The sequence below is a fragment of the Myotis lucifugus genome, unplaced genomic scaffold, assembly GCF_000147115.1.
Source record: "Myotis lucifugus unplaced genomic scaffold, Myoluc2.0 scaffold_140, whole genome shotgun sequence".
In the NCBI taxonomy this organism is placed as follows: domain Eukaryota; kingdom Metazoa; phylum Chordata; class Mammalia; order Chiroptera; family Vespertilionidae; genus Myotis; species Myotis lucifugus.
Genome location: NW_005871188.1, coordinates 41,524 through 64,436, shown reverse-complemented (window position 1 = coordinate 64,436; position 22,913 = coordinate 41,524). Strand labels below are relative to the sequence as shown.

The 22,913-nt window shown below is 38.7% G+C and overlaps 1 protein-coding gene and 1 non-coding gene across 10 annotated transcripts in view; one reads left to right on the top strand and one right to left on the bottom strand.

The window, feature by feature from the left end:
* The window catches only part of TBC1D23 (TBC1 domain family member 23), a 48,241-nt gene that overhangs the window by 22,092 nt on the left and 3,236 nt on the right, over nt 1-22,913 (top strand). For 5 of the 9 annotated variants that reach the window (XM_023758858.1, XM_023758855.1, XM_023758854.1 and 2 more), the window contains 5 exons: nt 11,643-11,750; nt 12,598-12,737; nt 14,038-14,082; nt 17,769-17,857; nt 20,824-20,959. In XM_023758858.1, the coding sequence (XP_023614626.1) occupies nt 11,643-11,750; nt 12,598-12,737; nt 14,038-14,082; nt 17,769-17,857; nt 20,824-20,959 (518 nt within the window). The remainder of the gene's footprint in view (nt 1-11,642; nt 11,751-12,597; nt 12,738-14,037; nt 14,083-17,768; nt 17,858-20,823; nt 20,960-22,913) is intronic. The other 4 variants (XM_014460792.2, XM_023758857.1, XM_023758856.1 and 1 more) reach the window with 3 other exon arrangements.
* LOC111827174 lies at nt 3,312-3,441 on the bottom strand. Its single transcript, XR_002830688.1, has one exon. It is a non-coding gene; the product is annotated as a small nucleolar RNA SNORA44 (small nucleolar RNA).

Genomic DNA, 22,913 nt, shown 5'->3' with positions numbered 1-22,913 from the left:
TATATCAGGTTCAGGGTTAGGACTAATTATGTGTTTGGGGCCCCATTTCCGTGTCAGCTCTCAAGGCATGGGAGTGGTGGATGTTTGTAGCTACCACCTCTTTGAACGTACAGAGCAGAACCTATATGGAGACATGGTGCGCTACGCCCTTTCACACATAGAGCAGGCTCGATCAGGGGATTGGAGTGCTGCCCCTCTCACACTCAGAGCAGGGATATTCTGAGTGTAGGGGTGCAACCCTTGTCAATCACAGAGCGAGGCCCATCACGAGAGTTGGGACTCAGTACTCTTTCAAACTCAGATCAAGTTCAATCAGGGGTTGGGGAGCTCCCCCTGTCATGCACAGCCCAGGCCCATCAGGGGGCTGGAGGAGCTCCCCCCTGTTCATCACAGAGCAGGGCGATCAGGGGGTTGAAGAGCTCCCCCTGTCACTCACAGAGTAGGGCGATAGGGGAGTTGGGGCACCGCCCCCCTGTCACACACAGAGCAGGGCGGATCGGGGGTTGGGGGCTGCACCCTGTCACACTCAGGGCAGGGCCAATGGGGAGGTTATGGCTCTACCCTGTCACACACAGAGCAAGGCCTGTGGAGGGGGGTTGAGGCGCCACCCTCTATCACCCACAGAGCAGGGCTGATCAGGGGGTTGGGGCGCCGCCGCTGTCACACTCAGGGCAGGGCCGATGGAGAGGTTATGGCTCTACCCTGTCACACACAGAGCAGGGCCCGTGGGGTGTGTGGGGGGGTTGGGGCGCTGCACCCTGTCACACACAGAGCAGGGCCGATCAGGGGGTTGGGCGCTGCACCCTGTCAAACACAGAGCTGCAGGGCGATCATGGGGTTGGGGAGCTCCCCCCTGTCACACACAGAGCCGCAGGGCAATCAGGGGATTGGGGAGCTCCCCCCTATCAGGCACAGAGCAGGGCTGATCAGGGGGTTGGGGCGCCTTCCCCTGTCACGAACAGAGCAGGGCGGATCAGGGCGTTGGGGCGCCGCACCCTGTCAAACACAGAGCCGCAGGGGGTTGGGGAGCTCCCCCCTATCAGGCACAGAGCAGGGCTGATCAGGGGGTTGGGGCGCCTTCCCCTGTCACGAACAGAGCAGGGTGGATAGGGAGGTTGTGGCCCCGCCCCCTGTCACTCACAGAGCCGCAGGGCGATCAGGGGGTTTGGTCGCTGCCCCCTGTCATGCTGATCCCAGTGCCGGGAGGCCTCGCGGCTCCGCTGATCCCGGTGTTGGGAGGCATATTACCCTTTTACTATATAGAATAGAGGCCTGGTGCATGGGTGGGGGCTGGCTGGTTTGCCCTGAAGGGTGTCCTGGATCAGGGTGGGGGTCCCCACTGGGGTGCCTGGCCAGTCTGGCTGAGGGGCTGAGGGCCGTTTTCCGGCTGGCGGGTGACAGAAGCTCCCAACCGCTCCTTTTTTTCTTTTTTTTTTTCTATTCTGGGCCAGCTTTAGCTCTGAGGTTTCGGCTCTGGCCTTTACCTTCTGTATTTGATACAATGTTGCCGTCCGGCTGGCTGAAGCCCGGGCCGGTTTCTGGGGTTTTGTTTAGCTTCTTATTTGCAACATAGTACATAGTTGCTTAGAGTTGCAGCTGAGAGGCCGGCAAGTCAGGCGGGGAACGTTGGAGTCTGCCATCACTGGAGCAAGCAAGCCTCCCTGTTCGCTTCAGTGCATGGCTGCCGGCCGCCATCTTGGCTGACAGTTAATTTGCATAAGGATATGCTGATTAGCCAATGGGAAGGGTAGCGGTCGTACGCTAATTACCATGTTTCTCTTTTATTAGTGTAGATAGATATAGATATAGATGATATAGATATAGATATATAGATATATAGATATATAGATATATAGATATATAGATATTCTTAACAAGTAGTAGTCCTCATCTACCTAAGATTATTCTTTAAAACAGAAATAGAAGGAAAACTGCAGTACAGAGTCATGGTTACTAGCCTCGGCGTACAGATATGACATACCGAGGTGTTCAGATTTTATCTCCACAACTTATTTTCTTCATGATCTTCAGTAAGATCTTTCCAGCCCTGGTTTCTTCATCTGTACAATATAAATGGTAATAATAGAACTTTCCTCATAAGGATGACGTGAGGATTAAATATGCAAGTGAATGTAAGGTATAGTAGTTATTATAAAATTATAACTCATTAGATGTATAATTGAAGCTTATCTTCAGCTCTGTAAGTCAAAGCAAATGATTGTCAAATTATTAGCAGTAAGGTTCCTCTAAGAATTAAGTTTTAAAATTGATTCTCTAGGTATCTAAGAGTTCTTTATATGAGATCACCATTTATTTAATAAACATTTGCCTTTTTCTTGTTTTCTTAATGTTCACCCAAGGACATGCTTTTTATTTATTATTGATTTTAGAGAGACAGAAAGGGAGAGGGAGAGAGAGAAACATTGATATGAAAATGAAAACATAGCTTGGTTGCCTCCTGCACACATCCCAACTCAGGATCAAACTCACAATCAGGGCATGTGTCCCAACCAAGAATTGAACTCTTTGGTGCACAGACCAGCCAGCTGAGCCACACTGGCCAGGACCATTTTCATTTTTAATTAGGTAGTATTCCATTATATGGACATATAATTTATTCAGTCAGTCCCTTATTATTAAATATTTACATTGCTTCCAGTCTTTTTTCGTTATAAATACAACCACCATTAATTTATGTGGTAATATATTTGCATATATCATGATTATTTGGTCCAAGAAGTGGAATAACTTGATCAAAAGATTACTTACCAATATCTTCAGAAATCTGCATTATTACCAAGTTACCTTCCAAACAACATTCTGATTTATATTCTCAATCACAGCATCAGGTTTTCTGTTGAAGTTTTTACCTTCAGATTTGAAAAACACTGGTTAAGGCTGGTAAAGAAATTGTTGTAAAGATGTGTTATATTCAGGAGTACCGAAGAATTTCCCAGTCATTGTAATTTGGTTTTGAATTTGGATATGGAAATAAGAAACATGTTTTTTTGTGCATATGTGTTGTTTAGATAATGACTTAATTCTCATAAAAATGAAAGTAATATCTATTTATTGTAGCACCATATATAAATATGAAAAGTATAAAAACAAATCACCTTTGACCCTATCAGAGATAACTGCTACTTATGTTTTTAAATATTTTCTTCGGATCTTTTTTAAAGCATGTGTATTTTAGTATTTTATTTTAAAAGTAATGATCAGATTATATGCATAATTTCACTAATATATGAGTATTTTCTAGCATTTTGAAATGTTTTTATTTTAAGCATGGGTTTTTGTTGTTGTTTTTCTATTATAGGAAAGGTGAGTGACAGCGTAGATACTATACTGACCTGAGCTGTCAGAGTCTCTCCACATTGCTCTCGCATGCAATTGGAGATCCCATGGCTGCAGCCAACCACAACCCTTGGAAACATGCTGTAAAACATGGTTTTTTTACATCTGTATAATTTTCCATCAAATAGTGCCGCAGTCTTTCCGCAGCAAGGGTTCAGGAGTCTGGAGAAGGGGCTGCAACATAAATGGATAACTAGACAAAAAATATAAAGTTGGAAGGCATTTTGGGGGAGCCAGACGGAAACCAGCTCTCTAGTGGAGTGGCTCTAGTGACTAAGCTCCCTGAATCTCTGGACCCACGGCTTTTTATTTATTAACACATTTTGCCCTTTAGCAAAGCAGATATTCATATCAAAGGTAAGGTTTGGTAAACAGGGAAAGATTATCAGGTTAGGGAAAATGCCTACAGCTGTTCATCAGTAGGTAATAATATGCAGATTTTCAGCCCTGCTGAAAATGTCCATCAGCCTTCTGATGAACTTCTCGCATTTATTATGCTAACTACTGTCCTTAGCTGCCAGCATATCCCCCTTTTTTGATTTTTTTGATTTAATAAATTTAACAAAAATGTATGCCATTTGCAGAGCTTGGGTCCTTTTAAGATTTTTTTTAAATATATTTTATTGATTTTTTTACAGAGAGGAAGGGAGAGGGACAGAGAGTTAGAAACATTGATCAGTTGCCTCCTGCACACCCCCCACCAGGGACGGCCCGCAACCAAGGCACATGCCCCTGACCAGAACTGAACCCGGGACCCCTCAGTCCATAGGCTGACGCTCCATCCACCTAGCTAAACCAGCCAGGGCCCTTTTAAGATTTTTAAATTCAATGGAAAAGATTGAGTTCTTTCATGTCTTTTTAAATTGCTGCCAGGCATCAAAGGAACTAGTTTGCAGTAAACTCCTTTCTGGACCAACAGTTCTTTGAGTCCCCTTTCCAATTACTGTCCAGTTTTTTATGGGTTCCCTCTTAATTACTGTCCCCTGTGACATGACAGCAATGATATTTCTGTTCTGGATGGTGGACAAACGGTGAGCAATGGTAATGCAGGTCCGACCTTCTTTGGTTGGTCCTGGGCAATCTGCAGCGATGCACAGCTAATGACTGCTAGCATGGCAAGGTGTCTTCACCATCCCCCATCTCTGGACTGTTTTTCCTCTGTCTCGTCAGTGTATTGCTTGGGGCCACTGCTATCTGGGGCTGGAGTAGTCTGGTCAGTTCCTCTCTCGGATCCATTGTTGCAGGAATCCACATGGGCTTGCAGGAGTTTTCTGGAAATATATAAGCATATTCTTGACCAAAGGTTAATACAGGGACCTTTCTATAAATTAGACTCTCGGGATCTTTTCATTTTTGCCAAACCATTTTCCTTTGGCTTATTCTGACACCATGGTAATTTCATGGGTGTCTTGCCATCAGCATTACAAGTGAAAAATTTTTAAAGTGAAAAAATTTTAAGTAATTAAGACTTCATGTAGTTTACTTACAGGAGATTACTCCACTACCCCCCACCCTTTTTTTGTTTTAAATAAGAGGCTTTTGGAAATCCTGCAATGCAGTCTTGATAGCTTTTAATTCAATTCTTTGCACAGAAGTATGACTGGTCTGAATTCATTGCATGATAAGCAGCTTTACTATGAGATGAATCATCAGTGAAAAATAGTTAATGCTCCAGGAATAGGTTCCTGCCTAGTATAACTAAATTCCCCTGAATATTCACTTATTTCAATTTGCTAATTTAAATCAGTCTGAAATAAGGCTTATTTTCTAACTTTATTTGTCCTTGGGTGTCGACCGTAAATGACACTAATTGAATTTCTGCTATCAGTCTTTGAGTATACCCACATAAGCTTTGTTTAGAGAGGCAAAAATGCAAATTATTTACTTTTCTTTTTGAGGCCTAATAAATTAACTTTTAATTATAGCTTTCCACATATTTGAAGGGCATTTCCCTTTATTTCCTCCCAGAGTAATTTGTAGGCCACATTTAGTTTCTTTTTTAAAAAAAAAACCAAACTTTTTTCTTTCTTTTAAGCAGAGCAACAAACTATGCCTACATTTCAAGTGACTCTCTTTTTACTTATGCTGACTTTATTAGTGATCAGATTTAATGCTTGAATAATAACCTTCAGTTTACCCTGTAAATAGTAGCAGAAGAGATTTTAAAATTTTTTAATTTCTTCTTTTTATTAAGCTTAACATTTACTTTTAAACAGCGTTCTTTTTGGCTAGTGCTCATTTGCATACAAATGCAACTTTTTATGTTGGCCTTTGTTAAAGCCAACTGCTTATAAAAACATTGGCTTCTCATATAACTGAAATTATAAGATACCTTGATTATATTTTAAAAACCTAATTTATTAAGTAATTAAAGTAGGCATTTTTATTGAAAAAGCAAAGTAAGCAAACTTATACGTTGGATATATGAGGTGCAGATGCCGTCCCATCCCCCAGCCTACTTAAAAGGCAGGCTGCCAGGGCTTTTTATCTTAAAATTCCATTGCTGAATCTTAATATTTAGTACTTTGTCTTGCCCTTCCCTGGAGGTTGAAACTTTCATAACATTTAAAATATATGTATATAAATAAAATATAGTTATTTTTATTTGATAAAGCTTTCCATGTGATTTCAAGTATGTTAGATCGGCCTAATTCAGTTCAAAAATATTTCTTTTAAGAAGAGAGAATAAATCCTTGAGTCATTTCAGGGCCCTTGGAATGCCCAAAGTCATCTCTTGGTTAAATTCTTGAAATTTAACTTGGAAAGACCATCAAATATATATAACCTAAAGATTATATGCTTTTTGTAATTATTCTAAAAGATATCAATTAAATTTAAACTGATTTTTATATTAAAAATTTGGTTCAGACTATAGAATTAATCCTCTTTTTTAATCAGACCTAGGTTTAAATTTTACCATACATAGTACATATAATGACTACAGTATATTTTAAAATACTAGTTTCTCCAGAAAAAATACAAGAATTATTTTTTCAAAAATAAATTTCTATACTTTATGCATTTTGTTGCCACAACTATATAATTTCTCCCAATTTAATTTGAACTGCATTTTGTTACCACAACTATATAATTTCTCCTAACTTAATTTGAACTTTAAGCTCTTAGAAGCCTCAAATTTTAGGTGGCAAGTTAAATACTTAGCATTTCTCAGATTAGCAATAACTTCACATTTTTAAGAATATGATCAATTGGGGAAAAAGGAGACATATGTAAAACTTTAGACAATAAAAAAATAAAAAATATATTTCAAGTAAAATATAAGACATATTTAATTAATAGATTCAGATCTATCCTAGATTTTTCATATGAGGCAAACTCAGATTAATATTTCAATATTTTGTCATTTCAAAATACCTAGATATTTAATGTTTTATTATTTAATTCAGCAAACTCTAAAGCTTTAAGTTGCCTAGGACTCTGGAAAACCATGTTTCTGGCTGGCAAAAGGCAAGCTTGAAGCTATTTAAATGTACAGTCGCCATATTCTTTTTTTAGAGGTTGCTGCTGCGGAACCAGCCCCCTCCTTCAACAAGGAGCAAACCCCCACTATCAATATACCTATAATTATAACTGAAAAGCTTCACTACAGATCCTTTATCTTAGTTATATTTATTTATCCATGTTTTAATAATTTTGAGATTTTAAAGCCAATTATTATTATTTAAGGCATTTTCTTTGGCAAATTCTGTAACAGAGATAACTGACTGACTTTCAATGGCCTTAAGGTTAACTTTGGAATGTGGTCCATTATTATTCAAAAACTGCCCTCTATTAATGGAAATACCAATCTTATTGCCCAAACTCAGCCTGTATTTTTTCTTTTGGGTCATTTTTGCCATCTTTCTTCTTTTGAGAAAAACAGTCTTAGGTTTATTCTAGATCATCCTTAAAGAGATTGAGCTCAGTTAAAAGTTATCCAAAATCGGACAGTGCACGCGTTTTCTCTTAAACCAGCCTTTTTCTCTCCACGAGTACAGAAATCCCAGACATCTCCCTTGAATTCTGCAAAATTTTAAATGACGGACCGGGAGATAAAAAACATGGCGAGAATGAGACTTTTTAATAGCACTCTCGGGAGTGGGCGTCCATTTTACAGTATCACCACATGTATCCCCACCCCCACATCCTGCTTGCATTGGGGAAATTCAGTAAATGACCTGGCCACATGCTGTTTCTTTCCTTATTAAATTAAAGGCATGCTAATAAACTAACAATAAACACATTAAACTAAACAAAAATGACAGATCAACAAACATTTAGACAAGACTTAATAATCACAGTTCTTTTCCTGGAAATTTCTCTTAATAGTATTGACTACTCTTTTAAAATTATTTTAGCTAAACTCTGCCTGTCCCAAGGCATCATATGCTAATTTTCAAACAAAGCATCAGAGTCCCCTGGTGAGAGGGTTAATAGCTCTATCCTCTCTAGCTTCCTTTGAACCTCTCGACACCAGAAGCAGAGAATCTGGCGGGGCTTTTTCACTTATTACAGACTTTTGATCCCTAATACAAATTGGATGTTTAGCGATTTGAATAAGAACCCACATAATTGCTGGCTGGTTTGGCTCAATGGATAGAGCATCGGCCTTCGGACTGAAGGGTCCCAGGTTCGATTCCCGGCCAGAGTACATGCCCTGGTTGCGGGCTCAATCCCCAGGTGGGGGCCTGCAGGAGGCAGCTGATCAATTATTCTCTCTCATCATTGATGTTTCTATCTCTCCCTCTCACTTCCTCTCTGAAAGCAATAAAAAAAACACACCCACATAATTAAATATGACAACGGCCCTCTTTTTCCTTGAGCCTGATTTATTGCACTTTTGACATTTTAATTTCTTTATTGTTATGCCCAGATTTCAAGATCCCCAATAGACCACACCAGGGAGCCAGCCGAGTCCGATGCAAAAGCAGAGAGTCTTTTATTCAAACCCGGGTTTGGCTCCCCTACCCTCTTTACCGACGCAGCGGCAAGTGGTAAAAAGAGAGGGCCAGCACTGTGGGGAGAGAGGTTTTATAGTAAGGGAAGGAGAGAGGACTGTGGGCCAGGCGCAAGTCGGTATCTCGTTACACAGGATGTGGTCATATATATGGCGCGCACTTCCCTTGATTGTCATTGGTTAGTTTAAAGAAGTCCTGGGTTTGGCTAGCAGAGGCTTGGGCTTCCGGGAAGAAGCCTTGCCAAACACATGGCTGCCCAAAGATGGAGGATACAGGGCAAGATGGAGACGTAGTCCTCGCCCTTTCACTTATAATTTTGCCTTTTAATCAAATCCTTCCCCATTATGGCCTGGCTTGAAAAAGATGTCCTCGCCCTCTTTTGGATCGCGACTTCCAAAGCTAGCACAAGCTTTACGTGCAGTGAATCTCCCCACCGAATTTTCAGTGATCCCCACCTTTACCGGTGGTCCTCTTCGCTCAGGTGAATGATCTTCTCCAGATGTCCCTCGGTGAGGCGCCATAAATGCCTTGGTTTTTTCACAGCTAGGGTTCAGGAATCTGGAGAAGGGCTGCCACATAAATGAATAGAGACTAGACAAGAAGTATAAATTTGGAAGGCATTTTTGGGGAGCCAAACTGAAATCAGCTCTCTAGTGGAGTGGCTCCCGAATGTCCAGACCTACAGCTTTTTATTCACACATTTTGCCCTTTAGCAAAGCAGATCTACATATCAAAGGTAAGGTTTGCTAAACAATAAAGGATTATTAGGTTAGGGCAGTGGTTGGCAAACTGCAGCTCGTGAGCCACATGCGGCTCTTTGGCCCCTTGAGTGTGGCTCTTCCTAAGCCTTAGAAGTACCCTAATTAAGTTAATAACAATGTACCTACCTGTATAGTTTAAGTTTTAAAAATTTGGCTCTCAAAAGAAATTTCAGTCGTTGTACTGTTGATATTTGGCTCTGTTGACTAATGAGTTTGCCGACCACTGGGTTAGGGGAATTGCCCTCAGCTGTTTCACAGCAGCTAATAATATGCACGTCTTCAGCCCTGCTGAAGATGTCCATCAGCCTTCTGATAAACTTCTTGCATTTATTATGCTAACTACTGTTCTTAGCCTCCAGCAAAATAGTACCTAAATCCTAGACCACTTTCTGATTATTTCCTTCCCATAAATTCTGAAGAGGATTGGTACACTTTGAAACTTTGACACCTATCACCAACTTGCCTTCTAGGGTATATGGGAACAATTCTATGAAATAATTTAAAAATTATACTCACACCTATTAGGTATGCCAAGATAACCTAATTTTTGAGAAATTAGAGGCCTAAGTGAAAATGTTTTAAAAAGCAAAAATTTACAACAAATTAGTTGTTTAAAAATTTAGCTACATGAAATGATATGTTCATTACAGGCATCTCCCTCATTTTATTGCACTTTACTTAATTGCACTCTGCAGATTATTACTTTATTTTACAAATGGAAATATTGTAGCCACCTTGCATCAAGCAAATTGACTGGCATTTTCAAACAGCATTTGCTCACTTCATCTATGTCTGATATATTTTGGTAGTTCTCACAATATTTCAAAATCTTTCATTATTATATTTGTTATGGTTATCTGTGATCAGTGATCTTTGATGCTGTTATTGGTCATTGTTTTGGGCTGCCATGAACTGTGTCTGTATAAGACTGCAAACTTAAAAAAATGTGTGTGTTCTTACTGTCCTACCTATTGGGTTATTCCCCCATATCTCTATCTCTCTATCTCTCTCTCTCTCTCTCTCTCTCTCTCTCTCTCTCTCTCTCTTTCTCTCTCTCTCTTCCGGCCTCTCTATTCTCTGATACAGCAATATTGAAATTAGGCCAATGGATAACCTACAGTGGTCTCTAAATGTTCCAAGTGAAAGGAAGAATCATAGGCCTCTCACTTTAAATCAAAAGCTAAAAATGGGCCCTAACCGGTTTGGCTCAGTGGATAGAGCGTCGGCCTGCAGACTGAAGGGTCCCGGGTTCGATTCCGGTCAAGGGCATGTACCTTGGTTGCGGGCACATCCCCAGTAGGGGGGTGTGCAGGAGGCAGCTGATCGATGTTTCTCTCTCATCAATGTTTCTAACTCTTTATTCCTTCTCCTTTCTCTCTGTAAAAAATCAATAAAATATATTTTTAAAAAATGATTAAGCTTAGTGAGGAAGGCATATTGAAAGCCAAGACAGGCTAAAAGCTAGGTTCTTATGCCCAACAGCCAAGTTGTGGTGCAAATCGCAAGAGAATACGAAGTAAAAGTGAAGCCTGAACATGCCACTGTATTACTGCAGTCTCATTTCATGAATGGGGGAATTGCTTTTATGGATGAGCAAAGAAAGTGGTTTCTTGCGATGGAATCTACTCTGGGTGAAAATGCTTTGAAGATTGTTGAGATGACAACAAAGGATTTAGGATACTATATAAACATGTATAATACTAGGGCCCCCCCCCCAGTGCATGAGTTCGTGCACCTTGAAATAAACTGTGGGCCTCGAGGCTGCGGTGGGCACAGGGGCAGGTCTTGGCCCATCTTCCATACCCCTGCCCGGCCCCTTCTGCTGCGGCCCCCAGCCCCCTGTCTGCCGGCAGCCCTGTTCCCATGTGCTGACGGCACAGAAAAATTGGGGCTGGTGCCAGCAGCGGGTGCAAGCAGGGCTAGCGCTGTCAGCAGGTGCGAGTGGCAACTGCTGCCTGATCGCCCCTCAGGAGCAGGGGGAGGTAGAGAAGCCCGCAGGGGCAATCGGGGCTGGCAGCCGCCTCTTGCACCTGCTGATGTCATGGAGTTATCGGGACCAGTGCCAGGCACCAGTAGCAGGTGTGAGCGGTGGTGCGAGCGGGGCCAGCGCCGCGAGCGGGTGCAAGTGCCAGGCAGGACCGCAGCGCAGGAGCAAAGAATTTCAGTAACCACCAGAGGCTCTCCCCAATGACAGTGACCAGCATCCTACCTTGGTCTGGTACCCCTGCTCACCTCCACCATCCCCCCACGGCCCGGCCGCTGCCCGCCATGTTTCACACATGCCCCCTGGTGGTCAGTGCACATCATAGCAACCAGTTGTTTGTTTGTTCTGCAGTTTGGTCTACTTGCATATTAGCTTTTTATTATATAGGATTTATTAATTTATGGTTTATATATACTAATAGTTGATAAACCAGCACCAGGGTTTGAGAGGACTTACTCCAATTTTTTAAAAATTTCTACTGTAGGTAAAATGCTTTCAAATAGCATTGCATGCTACAGAGAAATTGTTCATGAAAGGAAGAGTTAATCGATGTGGCAAACTTCATTACTATCTCATTTTAAGAAATTTCCAGTCACCCCTACCTTCAGCAACTACCACCCTGAGCAGCCATCAGCATCAAAGCAAGACTACCAACAAAAAGATTACAACTCACTGAAGGCTCAGATGATGGTTAGCATGTTTTAGCAGTTAAATGTTTTTTAGTTAAAGAATACATTGCTTTTTAGACATAATGCTGTTGCATACTTAATAGACAACAGCATTGTATAAATATAACTTTTATATGCACTGGGAAGTAAAAAAATTTGTGTGAGTGTGACTCGTTTTATTGCCATATTCACTTTGTTGTAGTGATCTAGAACCGAACCCACAATATCTCTTGAGGTACGCCTGTATACTTTCGCTCATTTTTATAGAATAATCTGAATTAAGAAAAGCTCAAAAACTTGATTACTTATTGAATAAGGAAGGTAACTTCACACTCCACACATTTATATGTGCAATATATGTCCTCATTTTTTGTTTCTACCTTCCATTTCTAAAATGGTTTCACCTAGGGCTGCCATATCAAATTGATTGTGTGACTTAAACAACAAATTTTTTTCCTCAAAGTTAGGGAAGCTAGAGATTCAGGATCAAAGGGTTGGCAGGTTTGATTTCTCCTGAGGCAGGTTTGATTTTTCCTGAGGCCACCCTCTGGCTTGCAGATGCCACCTTCTTGGTCTGTCTGCACATGGCCTTTTTCTCTGTGGTGTACCCCTGGTGTTTCCCCCTCTTCTGTAAGGGCCCACTCATATGATCTCATTTAAACTTCATTACCTCTTTAAAGACACTATCTCCACATACAGTCACTTTCTGAACTGTACTGAGAGTTAGGACTTAAGCATAGGAATTTAGGGAAGGGAGAGGGACACAATTCAGTCCATGACATTTAGATAACTTTTAGCAGTAGTGTGTCTGCTAATTGTTTGGAGAGAAGTTTTTTAGTAATTTATTTATTTATTTATTTATTTTTCAGGGAGAATCTTCTAATGGCTTAAATGATAGAGGAATGAAATCACTAGTAAATAAAATGACTATTGCTTTGAAGACAAAATCCGTTAATGTCAGGGAAAAAGTTATCAGTTTTATTGAGAATACATCAGCTCCTGTGGATCGGTGAGTTGCTTATACAGCATGAGTTTATGATGAGTAATTAAAACTAAAAAGTATCTTACAGTAAATATTAGTTGACTCGAATGTGTTCTAGAAAAGGATCATAAAGTACATTTGTTAAGTATATGGTTTTAGTTTCCATTATAATTATAAGATGTTCTATATTGCTGTAAAATTTGTCTACAGATTACTTTTTTTTCTCTCCTACTGCTGAGAATAAGGTGCAAGTAATGATTCTGCCCCTTCATGCCATTTTTAAAAAATATATTCAAATGTCATTTTATGTTTTACTCTTCATATGGTAGCTGCTTCCCACATGGCAAATGTATGAGAATCAACTACCAAATGGAGTAATCTCTGCAGGAGCCTCTTCCTCTGCTTTTGGAATTTAAAACCTAGAAAATCTGATGCTAAATAAAGCAGAAATACATTTTCTGAAGTTCAATAGTTCAGATCTTCATAGAATTTTGTTCACAGAATATAAGAGACCCTTAGCTTCCCATGACTTACAAATGAAGGACATAGCCAACAAATAATAAGCAAATTTATCTGTTATATTGTTTCTTACTGGAATTGTGAGTACACAATATATTTTTGTCCACACATTGATCTTTCTTGTTCCTAGAGTTCAAGCTAACCTATTAATTCAGTGCAGAATTTGTTTCTAAGCAAGCTTGATCTTGGCAGTGTGTTACAGTATTTAACTTCACTCATGTTTTACTTGCAGTGTCCTAGGAAAGTTGAAAGTTAACTTTAAGAACTAAATGTCAGGAATTTACTATTTGTCACTTTTTTAAGTACATATACATACAAAAATATATGTTTTCCCATCCAGTAAATAGTAAAGAAGAAAATAGGTTGTTTTCACTAATCCAAAAAAATGTATCTTGTCTAAAATGGTCAACTGGTAAGTAATGTTAAAGTGTTTTACCACAAAATATTTCTTTTGCTCATTAAATTATATGTCTGCTCTTAAAAGCCTTTAACATTTTTACTTTTAATTAGTGCATTTTGAATTACAGTACTACTATTGCTACATTTTATAGCCTGAAAATTAAATATTTTTATTTTAAAATTCATTAATTTTATTTTAAAATGAACTAGTGATAACTTTAAATGAAAAGACTTTGTTAAGGAGTCACTTGAGAAAGGCTTTTAAAATTTTTCTTTGTGCTTTGGATGATTGAAACATCTTTATAATGTACACTCTGGGTTAGAAAAACTGATTGTGCTATATTTTTGTTTTAAAACTGTTGTGGTTTTATAATCATTTTGTTCTGTCCTCTGCCTCAATTTGCTGTAGAATGTCTTTCAATCTTCCTTGGCCAGACAGAACATGTACAGAGCGGTAAGCCAATGAGTAGAGCAGCTTTGTTGGGCCATCCTTTCCTTTAGCATGCTTCATGCTGTCTATAAGCCTCACGCTGTCTTGGCTAAAATTTCATGTAGCTGTTTCAAATGCTAAACTTTTCTCATTCTGCTTTTAGGAGTACATGTGATGCTGATCTCTTTTTGGTTTTTGCTTTGATCATTAAAAAATTTTTTTCTTGCATGCTTCCTTGTATCTCCCATTCCTCAAATGAAAAGCAAGTGCATTTGAATCCAAGAACTTCATAAACCTGCAGCTTTTATTCTGAGACAGAGGGAGGTAAAACAAAGAAAATAAGTAGTTTCAGAGTTGACAGGCTATTTAGCTTTGGAGATCATTTACTTCTGTGTCCTGCCCTAATGGTAGAGAAAATTATAGTACCTGGGGAAAAAAGCACAATTCATGGTTCAAAATTTTGGATAATTCATGTTCATTATGTCATCTGTAATAATAAAAGCATAATATGCAAATTGACAGAACAGTGGAATGACTGTCCAGACAACCTTTTGGATGAAGCCGGGACTGCAAAGGCCTACTCTTGCACAAATTTCATGCATAGGGCCTCTAGTTTTATGATATTTTAGATTTTTCTTAATAAAGTGTATGTATTTAGGTTCATGAGTTAACATATAAATTGGTTCCAAAGAACCACAGTTCTGGAGTCCTGCCTTTGGTTTTCATTGAAAGAAATTGTCATGATGGACATATCAATGTATTACCCATCTCTTCTCTGCCTCATTGAGATGGGCTGTTTGTCATTAGATCCCATAAATTTGAAAGGATCTTCAATTAGAATGAACAAAAGAATTTTACTTACTTAATAATTGTATATGGCTTAACAGTTTTTATACTCATAGAATTTTTCTGCAATTTAAATTAGAATATCAATTATAGCAATACCTATGAACATTTTAAAAGAAAATCTTGTCATACTTTGAATGTAAGTTAAGCTTTAGAATAATGGACTTGACTTTTTCTCAGGTCATTTCAATATTCCCAGTGACTAGAAATATAATTTTTAAAAACAATAGTTTACTCTCAACTTACTGATAAGGGTTTTTATTTGCTATGACTGTTCGTATAGAGAACCCATTACAAGGGCTTCTATTATAATTTTATCTAAGACTATTTTAAAGGAAATTGCATCTTTTAAAATTACAATGTTTGTGAATTACCATTCTATTTTCTCTTATTATACAACCATTGAATTCATCTGATTTTATTTAACTCCCAAGTTTTCTCCCAGATTCTTAATTTAAAAAAAAAATTAAATTATCTTCTCTGGTCCAAAGGCAGATATACCTATTTTGAAAGTAAAATTCTTCTAAATGTTGGAATGAAATGTTAGCTTCTTCTGAGCTTAGCAAATTAAGTAAAAACCTTGTCAAACTATTTTGTAGATGCTTCTGTTATTATTTTTACTAAGAAAGAATAGATATGCTGCTTTACAAAAGAAGTCCATCCATTGAATTTTATTAATTTTTAGCCAGTCTTTTAAGAACCATCTCAGTAATCTTTAGCAATCTTCTTATAAAAACTCCATTGTATTTTTTTTTTCTATTTGTCTCTTCAGATACTTGGTTTCTGATTCAAGCATTCACTATAAACATTACCTTTATTACTTTCTATGTTGTAGCAAGCAGTTTATGCTTTAATATCAGGAGAGAAGCAATAATTTAAATCTCATATAATTTTATAATCTAGACTAGAGGCCCAGTGCACAGGATTCGTGCACTGGTGTGGGGTGTGGCCTGTGGGGATTGGCCTGCTCATTCTGGTGAGCGGAGCGACTGTGGACCCACCCCCTGAGTGGCTGCTCCTGCTGCAAGAGCAGCTGCTCATCCCAGTCAGCCCAAGCGGTGCTCCCACTGTGGGAGCGCACTGACCACCAGGGGGCACCTCCTGCATTGAGCGTCTGCCCCCTGGTGGTCAGTGCGCATCATAGCGACTGGTCTACCGGTCATTCTGCTCATTCCACTGTTTGGTTGCTGAGCTTTTATTAGATAGGATGGCACTAAAGTATTCTTAGATAAAGCTATATTATCTTTATCTTTGCCTTTTGTAAGAAAGCTGAATCTGAGGTTTTTGAATTTTTATCTAACGAGAATAGTTTGATAATTTATAGGATAATTTTACATTAGATTTATTTTAACATAAGCTCAAATTATTTTATGATTTTAATTTAACCAAAATGTAAGCTATGTAGTGATTAACCTAACTTATAATTCCCAAAGAATGTCTGGTTATACACTCAACTCAAATTGATTTTCTGTTGAGGAATGTTGTTTTGAAGAAGTAAAAATTTAAGCCTTTCAACAAAATTAGGTTGTGATAAGATTTTTATTGATGAAATGTATTAGAAAAGTATTTAAAATACATGTTTGATATCCATCTTGGGGAAAATTGAATTCTAAGGCTAAGTAAAGATAGTGTAACTTGATTTTTTCCCCACTTTGGACTCTCTTCATACTATATCCTACAAATAATAAAATGTTTATTCCCCAAAGTATTTTGTTAAAATTATCTGCAAAGTAATGAGGTTAAGTTTTTATGTTAAAAAAGAGGTTAATACTTCCTGCAGAACTAACCAATTTTGAGTTTACATGTTGTTAGGCTTCTTTCACTTGAATAAGAAAGACAGATTCATTTCATGGCTTACTTATGTTTATGTCTTAGAAGTAGAATCTTAGTTTCTATTAAAATTAAAGTAACAATAGTAAAAAATGGGAGGAAAAACCTTAAGACACTTGCACACCCCTATGAAAACTTTAAGCACTCCTAGAATTTGAATGTTTGGTTCCATAATCTATATTGTCTAACAAACATGTATGTTGCACTTGCTATATACCATGCATTGTCCTGAGAACTTTAAAAAATATTAACTGGCTTGCCCAGCCAGCATGGCTCAGTGGTTGAGTGTCAACCTATGAACCAGGAGGATATGGTTTGATTCCTGGTCAGGGCACATTTCTGGGTTGCGGGCTCAATCCCCAGTGTGGGGTGTACAGAAGGCAGCTGATCAATGATTCTCATCATTGATGTTTCTATCTCTCTCCCTCTCTGAAATCAGTGTGTAATTACACACACACAATATTAAATGGTTTAATTCTTATAACCATGAAGGGTAGATGTTATTTTACAGATGAGAAAACAGAATCACAGAGAGGTTTAGTAACTTCTCGAAGGCCACACAGATCTAAGCATTGTTTTCTTATCTTCACCCGAGAACATGCTTAGAGAGAGGGAGGGGGAGAGGAGAAATATCGATGTGAGAGAGAACATCAATTAGTTTCCTTACGTAAGTGCCACAACCCAGGTATGTGTTCTGACTGGGAATTGAGCCGGCAACCTTTCGGTGCATAGGACAATGCTCAGCCAACTGAGCCACTCTGGCTGGGCTAAGCCTTGGTTTATAATGAATATTAAAATTGCTTCAAATTTAATATTTACAGATTTGAAAACATTCAGCCACCAAGTCCTTTTTTGCTAACTTTTGCTAACATTTCCTTATCTTGTTTCAATTTCCTTAACATAGCTATCCTAAAACTGGGTTGTACGTGGGCAAAGAACATTTACATTTGTTTGAGTAGTCAAATGATACTTGGTTAAAGTCTTTAATAACTTATGTGATGATTCCCCCCCCCCCTAAAATTCTTTGAATATAGTCATGTGAGCAGCAGTGACAGAGTGGGCAAGCCTTACCGTGGTGTGAAACCTGTGTTCAGCATTGGGGATGAAGAAGAATACGACACAGGTGTAGTACTCCACTTACTTATAGACTTCTTTCCTCAGGCACCAGGAGTGATTATAAAGATTATTTTGGGAGTAGCAAACAACTGCTTTAAAAAAAAAAAAAGATACAGTGCCCAGCCGGTGTGGTTCAGTGGTTCAATTTGCAATCAGGGCACATGCCCAGGTTGCGGGCTCTATTCCCTGTTTGGCAGCCAATCAATGATTGTCTCTCATCATGGATGTTTCTCTCTCTCCCTCTCCTTTCCACTCTGAAATCAATAAAAATATATTAAAAAAGAAAAAAGACACAGATTCTGTAGAGGAAATTAAAGACTGGTTTTTTTTTATTAAGAGTTCATCTGAAACATCTGAGGTTCTGCCTATTAGAAATCCAAGGCGAAATGTTGCATAGCCAGTTGATTATAGGAGCCTTTAATTGAGGAGACAAGTCTAAGTTGGTGATAATTTCAGAATCATCAGTGTACAAATAGTATTTAAATCCATGGGATTGAATTTAAAACCCCTGATCCATCCACCTAGGAGATTGAGAGTTGTGGGACCAAAGTTCAGGGAATTCCAAAACAGTCATCTGAAGAACCTTTTGAAACTAGAGGCAATATTTTAAAGGGCCACAAGATGGGGATATTGTGTCAGGGAAATTTGTCATCCTCCATGTGGTTGGTTGTCTTTATATTTTAAAAAAGAATTTATTACTTTGGTTCATAATCCCACTGCCAGATTATGCTGGTTAAGTAATCATAATATTAATATGTATATTAAGTTAGAAAAAATAAAACAGTACATAAATGTACGAAATATGAAAAAACTCCCATATCTCACCTTGCCTTTTCCAGTTAGTAATACATGTTGCATATTTTCTATCTCAGCCCGTATACCTCTTCATTTATTTTTCTATCATGTGAACCTACCATAATTTATTTATTTTATCTTCTTCCATTGACATTTTAATTTTTATTTCTGTTTCAAATGACAACGCATTTTTTTAAAATATATTTTATTGACTTTTTACAGAGAGGAAGGGAGAGGGATAGAGAGTTATAGTAACATCGATAAGAGAGAAACACCGATCAGCTGCCTCCTGCACACCCCCTACTGGGGATGTGCCCACAACCAAGGTACATGCCCTTGACCGGAATCGAACCTGGGTCCCTTCAGTCTGACGCTCTATCCACTGAGCCAAACCAGTTAGGGCAACAACGGATGTTTTTATACATATATGAACATGAACTTTTGCAAGTACATCCAGATGGTAAATTCTTGGCAGTAAGATTGCTAGGTTACAGGGAATCACATTTGACATTTTAATCCATGTTATAAAATCACCTTCCAGAAAACTTGCATTGCAGTAAATGTAATTTTCTACCTCCTATTTCTAATTTGTTTCTTTTGCTCCTTTTCCCCCACCCTCTCTGTTGCCATCATCCTGTTATGTATCTTTCCCTGAATATCTCAACTCCTTCCATTAACAAATGAATGAATAAATTATGGTGTGTTTACATAAATCATACACACACATATTTACACTATGGAAAACTGCACAGTAATGAAAATGAGAAAACTAGAGCTATGTGTGTCAACATGGATACATTTTATAATGTTGGGAACGGGGTAGCCATTACAAAAGAATACAATTGAATAGTCCACTTGTATAAATTTTACTTAAAATACAAAATACTACTCTATATTATTTAGGGATATTTATACATAGTTAAACATTAACTATATGCAAATATAGTTAAAGTATGGAACTGGTAACACTAAACTTGATAGTCACTATTTCTTAGGAAGGAAGAGGAGTGTGATTGGGGAAGAGGAATGTAGATATATGAGATTTCCTTTTTTATTGTATCTTTACTAGAGGCCTGGTGCATGGATTCGTGCACCGGTGGGTCCCTTCACCTGGCTTGCACCCTCTCGCAACCCGGGATCCCTCGGGGGATGTCAGACTGCCAGTTTCAGCCTGATCCCCGCAGGCCAGACTGAGGGACCCCACAGGTGCATGAATCTGCACAGGACCTCTAGCATGCATATAAGATCTTTGGTTAACCTCATCACGCTCTCTCCCCTCCCCACTTCCTTCTGAGATTCATCAGCCTATTTCATGTTTCCATGCCTGTGCATTGAGCATCTGCCCCCTGGTGGTCAGTGCATGTCATAGCTACTGGTCAAATGGTCGATTAGGCTTTTAGAGATATAGATATTTTGAAATATTTATTAAAAAGCAAAGGGAAGAACATTTATAATTATTAATCCCAGGGACCATAATTTCTTTTTCTTAAATGAGAAGAACAAAATAATTAGGTTGTTTTCTATTTCTCTCATGAAAATAATATAGATTTTTACTTATCTATCCCAGGTTGGATTTGTTGTTTTTGTTTTCCTTAAAATCTGGAACCAGCAAGAGAAAAAGAACTCTGCTGTATTTGCCCTCAAAATAGGTGTTCATTGTTGGAAAATTCAGCCATCTCTCTACAGACTAGTCAGATTTCATAGTTATGCTATCTAAATAAAAATGTTTAAATTTCTTAGATAGTTTAATCTCAGTATTTTCACCTGACTTTTTCTTATCATATAGAGCAATTTTTCATAACATTATTTTTGTATTAGTATTTGTGGCATAAGGAAATATAGTAGCAGCATTAGAATTAAGTCCTAGCTGGTTTGGCACAGTGGATAGGCATTGGCCTGCGGACTGAAGGGTCCTGGGTTTGATTCTGACCAAGGGCACATGCCCAGGTTGTGGGCTCAATCCCTAGTAGGGGGCATGCAGGAGGCAGCCGATCAATGATCCTCTTTCATCATTGATGTTTCTATCTCTCCCTCCTCTTCTCTGAAATAAATAAAAATAAAAGAATTGACTAGTGTGTTTTTTTCAAAGTACTACTGAAATTGTTTTTCAAGCTGTTAAGAAATGTATCATTTTTGAAATTGGTAATGCCCACTTTTAATACTTTAAATTCTTTATAGATGAAATTGACAGTTCTTCCATGTCAGATGATGATAGAAAAGAGGTTGTAAACATTCAGACTTGGATAAACAAGCCAGACATCAAGCATCATTTTCCTTGTAAAGAAGTGAAAGAAAATGGACACATGTTTCCTAGGTACTTGTAAAAAATGTCTTCTTCAGAAGTACAATTGAATTTAGAGAAGTTAATAATATAAAACCAAACTACAAAAGAAATTTTATTTATCCAAATACAATAAGGTATAATTTCCCTCTGTTAATATGTGTCTCGAGTTTTAGAAAGATTTTTAATGTAATTTTTTATTTTGAAAAATTTAAACAAGAAATGTTAAAGAAACAGTACATTGAATACCTTTATAAACCTCTCTTAGATTCACCAGCTAACTTCTTTTCACACTCTCCCATCTCTATTTGAGTGTGTATATACATACACATATACACATGAATTTCCCTTTTATCAAGCCATTCAGAAGCAGCTTAAATATAACACTTAACCCTAAACACTTCAGCATAAATCTCCCAAGAAATCTCATAACTCAAATAGTATTATCACCTTTTAAAATCGTAAAAATTAACATGATTCAACATTCAGTCCATATACTTAAATTTTTCAGTGTCCCCAAAGTATCTTTTATAGTCTTTGTTTGTACTTCCTGATCCAGGATCCAGTCAGGGTTCACACACTGTATTTGCCTGTTATATCTATTTAGTCTCATCCAAAGTTCTACACCCCACACCCGTTTCTTCATGATTAATGAATCCTGTGAGTCTAGGTCTATTGTTCAGCTGAATATCTCACATTCTAGACTTTTCTGGTATTTTTCTTATTGTATTACCTAAAAGTGTATGAGTATTATCACTGTATTAAAGCTGATACACAGGGTGGGTGGTGTTAATAATTCTGTGCACATTTTGTCTTTAGGGTACAGTTACAGAATATTATAAAATATGTAAGGCAGCCCAACTATTGCTTAGTGGTCTTTGCTATTAGGCATATGCTATGATATGTTGAATGAGAATACTTTGTGAATATAGACAATACTGTTAAAAGTATGGAGGGTAGTATATTTTACATACCATATAGAATAGATTCTATAAATCTGTTATTTTAAATCTATTACTTTAATTGTATTGTACTTTTTATAAAATACTAGAGGCCCAGTGCACGAATTCATGCACGGGTGGGGTCCCTTGGCCTGGCCAACCATCAGGACCGTCTTGCCCAGTCCTGATTAGGGCAATCGGGGCCAGCTGGCCGGGGGGAGGGACCGCAGGAGGTTGGCTAGCCATGGGAGGTTGGCTGTGGGAGCACACTGACCATCAGGGAGCAGCTCCTGCATTGAGTGTCTGCCCCCTCGTGGTCAGTGTGTGTCATAGCGACCGGTCGTTAGGTCATTCAGTCACTTAGGCTTTTATATATATAGACTAGAGGCCTGGTGCACGAAACTCGTGCACTGGCAGGGGGGGGTCCCTTAGCCCGGCCTGCACCCAGTTCGGGACCCCTCGTTCCTTACTGCCTGCCTGCTCGCTGCTTCTTGCTCGACTCACTGCTCCTTAGCACTGCCGTGGAGGTGGGAGAGGCTCCCACCACCTCTGCTGCTCTCACCAGCCATGAGCCAGGCTTCTGGCTGAGCGAACTGACTACCAGGGGGCAGCTACAGCATTGAGCGTCTGCCCCCTGATGGTCAGTGTGCTTTATAGTGGCTGATCATTCTGGTCATTCTGCCATAACGGTTATTTAGGCTTTTATTATATAGATTATACCTTTGTTCTTAGACAGTGTTAGGTTTATCTGTTAATAAAACATAAGGGAAAACTAAAAGCTTTTATTAGGTAGCTTATCTATAATAAAAACATAATATGCTAATTAGACCGGACAGCTGAACAACCTTCTGGATGACCTTCCGGCTAAAGCCGGAGCTGCGAGGGCCAAGGCCCCTTGCACAAATTTTGTGCATCGGGCCTCTAGTCCTATATAATAAAAGCCTAATATGCTAAGTGTCTGGTCGTCCATTCAATGCTAAGTGTCTGGTCGTCCATTCAACCAATCAAAGCATAATATGCTAATGGATGCTAAGGCTGCTCAGCCG